At 40.1% G+C, this 4,059-nt stretch overlaps 1 protein-coding gene across 1 annotated transcript in view; it reads right to left on the bottom strand.

Moving 5' to 3' along the window:
- Positions 1-4,059, bottom strand: part of ECT2L (epithelial cell transforming 2 like) — a 97,514-nt gene that overhangs the window by 65,672 nt on the left and 27,783 nt on the right. Inside the window, exon 3 of the mRNA XM_027772898.1 lies at positions 1,443-1,605. Within this exon, the coding sequence (XP_027628699.1) occupies positions 1,443-1,605 (163 nt within the window). The remainder of the gene's footprint in view (positions 1-1,442; positions 1,606-4,059) is intronic.

Genomic DNA, 4,059 nt, shown 5'->3' with positions numbered 1-4,059 from the left:
ACGTAGCCATTACGCCATCTGCTGGTCCCATTGAGGGAATTTTAAGTGCTATAAATCCAGGACTCACAGTAGAATTTCACATGTGGCCCTGCCAGGATAGCTAATAGATCTCTGAAATCAGTATATCAGCACAAGCCCACACTGGAAACTTTGAATAATTTTAAAAGTAAGTTATTGATTTGCACGTAACGTATGTCTACTATTACATTTTATTCAATCTTTTTTTTTTGGAGAGGTTTTCGCTATAGGGCACGTGTGCTCGCCAGACAGACAGAGAGAGACAGAGAAACAGAAAGTGAGAAATCACCCCCCAGGAGGGATGGTCACGCCGCAATCCCTTCTCCTCCATTCTCCTCTTGGGATCTTGGGCACGCACGCACATGTGCCCGGCGTGAGGGTGGGAGTCCAGCGACATAGCCATTACACTAACTGCTGGTTCCCTATTCAATCTTTTAAAAGAGAATGAGGAGGCAAATAGACCAGAGGCAGAATTCATGGTCAAAGATGCTGAGTTTAAACAGCTGCCGCTGTTCACTATGAGCTGCTGGTAAAAAATTGTGACCTAGGGTCAGCCAAGGTCCTGGTGGTCAAGGCAGCTGGATCCCACATGGCTGACTGCGCTGTTCAAGTCCTGGACCTGGTGGCTTGAACAAACACATAGGGAACGTGTGTGCCAAAGACCCCTGGAGGAGAAGGGATTACACCCCGTAGGGGGTGATTTCTTACATCTCTATCTTTCTCTGGCAAGTGTATGCACCCTCTAGCAAATGAAAAAGAAAAAAAAAATCTATATTCTTCAACATATGTTAGCCCAAGAAGGATCAATTAAAGCTCTGGTTGTGTGACAATTATCTAGAATTGAGTTATGGATAAAATAATATCACATAAAAACCAAATATTAAATCATTTTTCACAAAGAAAAAAATAATTCATTTAATCTTGATAAAATGTTTTCTAGGGACCAGCAAATGGTATAGTGGTTACGTCACTAGACTCCCATTTAGTCAACCACAGTTCAAGTCCTGGACTCCGGTGGCTTAAAATTCATACCCTGTGTATGCGTGCCCAAGATCCCAAGAGGAGGATGGAGGAGAAAGGATTGCGGCATGGCCATACCCCTGGGCGGTAACTTCTAACTTTCTGTCTTTCTGTCTCTCTAAAAAAAACTCTCTAAAAAAATTTTTTTTTATTTAAAACAAAGTTTTCTAAATAATTGAATATTTTAAAACTTTTAAAGTTACATGGATTATTGGAATAGTGTATATCCTCTTATTTACCTATGAAAATGAAGTACTGTATTTCATTTATTCCATTTTCTCTCTTAAGGGTAAGTTCACTACGGTCCAGCTATTGTCTTCAGGGATGGGAGCGACCCCGTGTGCCTCATGACAGAATTCACTTGTGTTTGTGTCCTATTACGGGAGAGAAGTGTAGTAACTAACCTGTTCCGTTAGGAACTTCCAGGGCCAGCTGACTTGCGAAGCTGCACACAAATCTTTTGGATTCAGAAATGAAAAGATATACAGAGAAAGGAAGCGTGGTAACACTGTAGAGAAATCCACTTTGGCCACTTGTGTCCTTTCTGAAAACCATTCTTGAATAAACCTGAAAAGAAGGATATAGAATTTAATTAAAAACTCTAATATCTTAAATTGACTAAATAAATAAATGTTGACCATTGTTCTTTCTTTGATGTTCTGCCTATTAAAAAAATACTTAAATTTGAAATAACATAAGGCTAGATTTTTAAAAATACTGTATTGGGGCCAGAAGGTGGTGTGGTGGTTAAGGCACTGAATTTCCACATGGCTGACAATGGTTCAAGTCCCAGACCAGGTAGCTTGAAACTCCTGCCAGGCAAATGTGCGTGTGTGCCCCAAATCCTGAGATGAGAATGGAGGAGAAGGGATTGTGGGGCAGCCATTGACTTCTCATTTTCCTTCTCTCTGTTTTTCTCTGCCAAGCATACATACTCTATGGTAAAAACCTACAAAAAAAAAAAAAAAAAAAAAAAAGAAAAAAAAAGAAAAGAAAGAAAGAAAGGAAAAAATACCGTATCTATTTTAACTAGCCATCCTAAAGAAGGAAAATAAGGGACCAGCAGGTGGCATACTGATTAAGGCACTGAACTCCCACAGGACTGACCGTAGTTTGTGTCCCAAACCAGGCGGCTTCAAACTCATGCCAGGCATGCCTGCGTGTGTGCCCAAAATCCCAGAAGGAGGATGAAGGAGAAGGGATTGTGGCTTGGACATCCCCCCGGGGAGTGATTTCTGACTTTCTCTCTCACTGTTTCTGGAGAGCACACACACCCTACTGCAAAAACCTTAAAAAAAAAAATGTGGAGGCAGGGATGGGGAAGAGATAAATAACATCTAAAACCTGTAGGAAAACGACCTGAAGTAAACCTAGTTGTTTAAGTTACATATATATTTTTTCTTTTTCCTTTACTCCAAATGTAATAAACCAGCAAGTTCTACCAGCTCTTCCTTCAAAATATATCCCCAAATTCTACTTCTCTCCATTTCCACTGCTGTTATTCTGGTCTGAGATCCCTCTACCCACACCATATGACTGCAACAGCCCTGTGAAGATTCCAAATTCTAGTCTTTCTTCCCCACTCAGCAGCCCAAATAGTTTTTTTTTAATGTAAATTAGATAATGTTACTCATGCGAATAAAGCCCTACCATGACTCCCCAGTGCAATTAGAACAGAAACCTATAGCTACATTACACTTAGTGGTGAGATACTAAATGTCTTCCCTCGAGTACTAGAAAGAAAGTAAGAATGTCCACTCTAATTTACAATAACGTGTACTGCAGGTCTTAGCGAGTTAGTTCAACCAGGCACGTGGAAAAGGCATACATATTGGGAAAGAAGTAGTGTAACTCTCATTCAGGCACCATGTATGTAGAATCTACAAAGCAAATACTAGATACAGCTAAAGAATCTGCAGACTGACTATTTAAATACAGATCATTTTCTTCTGTCAGATTTTTAACAGCTAAAAGATCTGTAGCAACATCCTCCCTTTCATTTTTTCTATTGATAATTTGTGTTCTCTTTTTTCTTTATTACCCTTGCTCAGAGCTTACTAATTTCATTACTATTTTCAGAGAACTGACTTTTGTCTTAATATCGTTTTTCCTGTTTTCTATTTTATTTGTTCATTTTCTACTTTATTGATTTCCACTCTTTATTATTTACTTAATAATAATAATTTTAATAATTAATAATTTAATAATTTCCACTCTTTAATATATACTTAATTTGAACATAATTTGTCTTTTTCCCCTGGTTTGTTGAATTTAAAATTTAGATTGTTCATTTAAATCTTTATTTTTTTCTCTTCTAAAATTTATTTTATTTATAATAGAGAGCATGTGCACATGTGAGTGAGAGAAAAAGAGAAGCACTCTTTTTTTTTTTTTAAGAGGTTTTTCACTATTGGGCGCATGTGCTCGCCAGACAGACAAAGAGACAGAGAGACAGAAAGCGAGAAATCACCCCCAAGGGGGATGGTCACACCGCAATCCCTTCTCCTCCATTCTCCTCTCGGGATCTTGGGTATGCACACACACGCGCCCGGCGTGAGTTTTAAGCCACCAGGTCCGGGACGTGAACTGCGGTTGACTACGTGGGAATCCAGTGACACAGCCATTACGCTATCTGCTGGTTCCCAAGAGAAGCACTCTTGATAGGAACTTCTACTGTGTGCCGCTTCTCTAGCCTGCCAGCTCATTAGGATCTTGGGCATGTGGGCATGCACCTGAATATTTTCAAGCCAACTTGGGGATCCAAATCTACAGTCCATTCAGTCTGCTACCCACTGTGCCACCACACTGGGTCAGCCTTTTTTTTTTCTCCTCTAATATAATCATTTAAAACTATAAATTCCCTGGGACCAGTAGTTAGCATAATGGCTATGTCGCTGGACTCCCATGTAGTGGACTGCGGTTCGAGTCTCGGACCTGGTGGCTTAAACTCACGCCAGGTGCATGTGCGTGCGTGCCCAAGATCCCGAGAGAAGAATGGAGGAGAAGGGATTGTGGTGTGGC

Source organism: Tupaia chinensis, unplaced genomic scaffold, assembly GCF_000334495.1.
Source record: "Tupaia chinensis unplaced genomic scaffold, TupChi_1.0 Scaffold000313_1, whole genome shotgun sequence".
NCBI classification, from domain to species: Eukaryota; Metazoa; Chordata; class Mammalia; order Scandentia; family Tupaiidae; genus Tupaia; species Tupaia belangeri.
The sequence above is the reverse complement of the archived record's forward strand: the minus strand, read 5'-3'. Positions and strand labels throughout refer to the sequence as shown.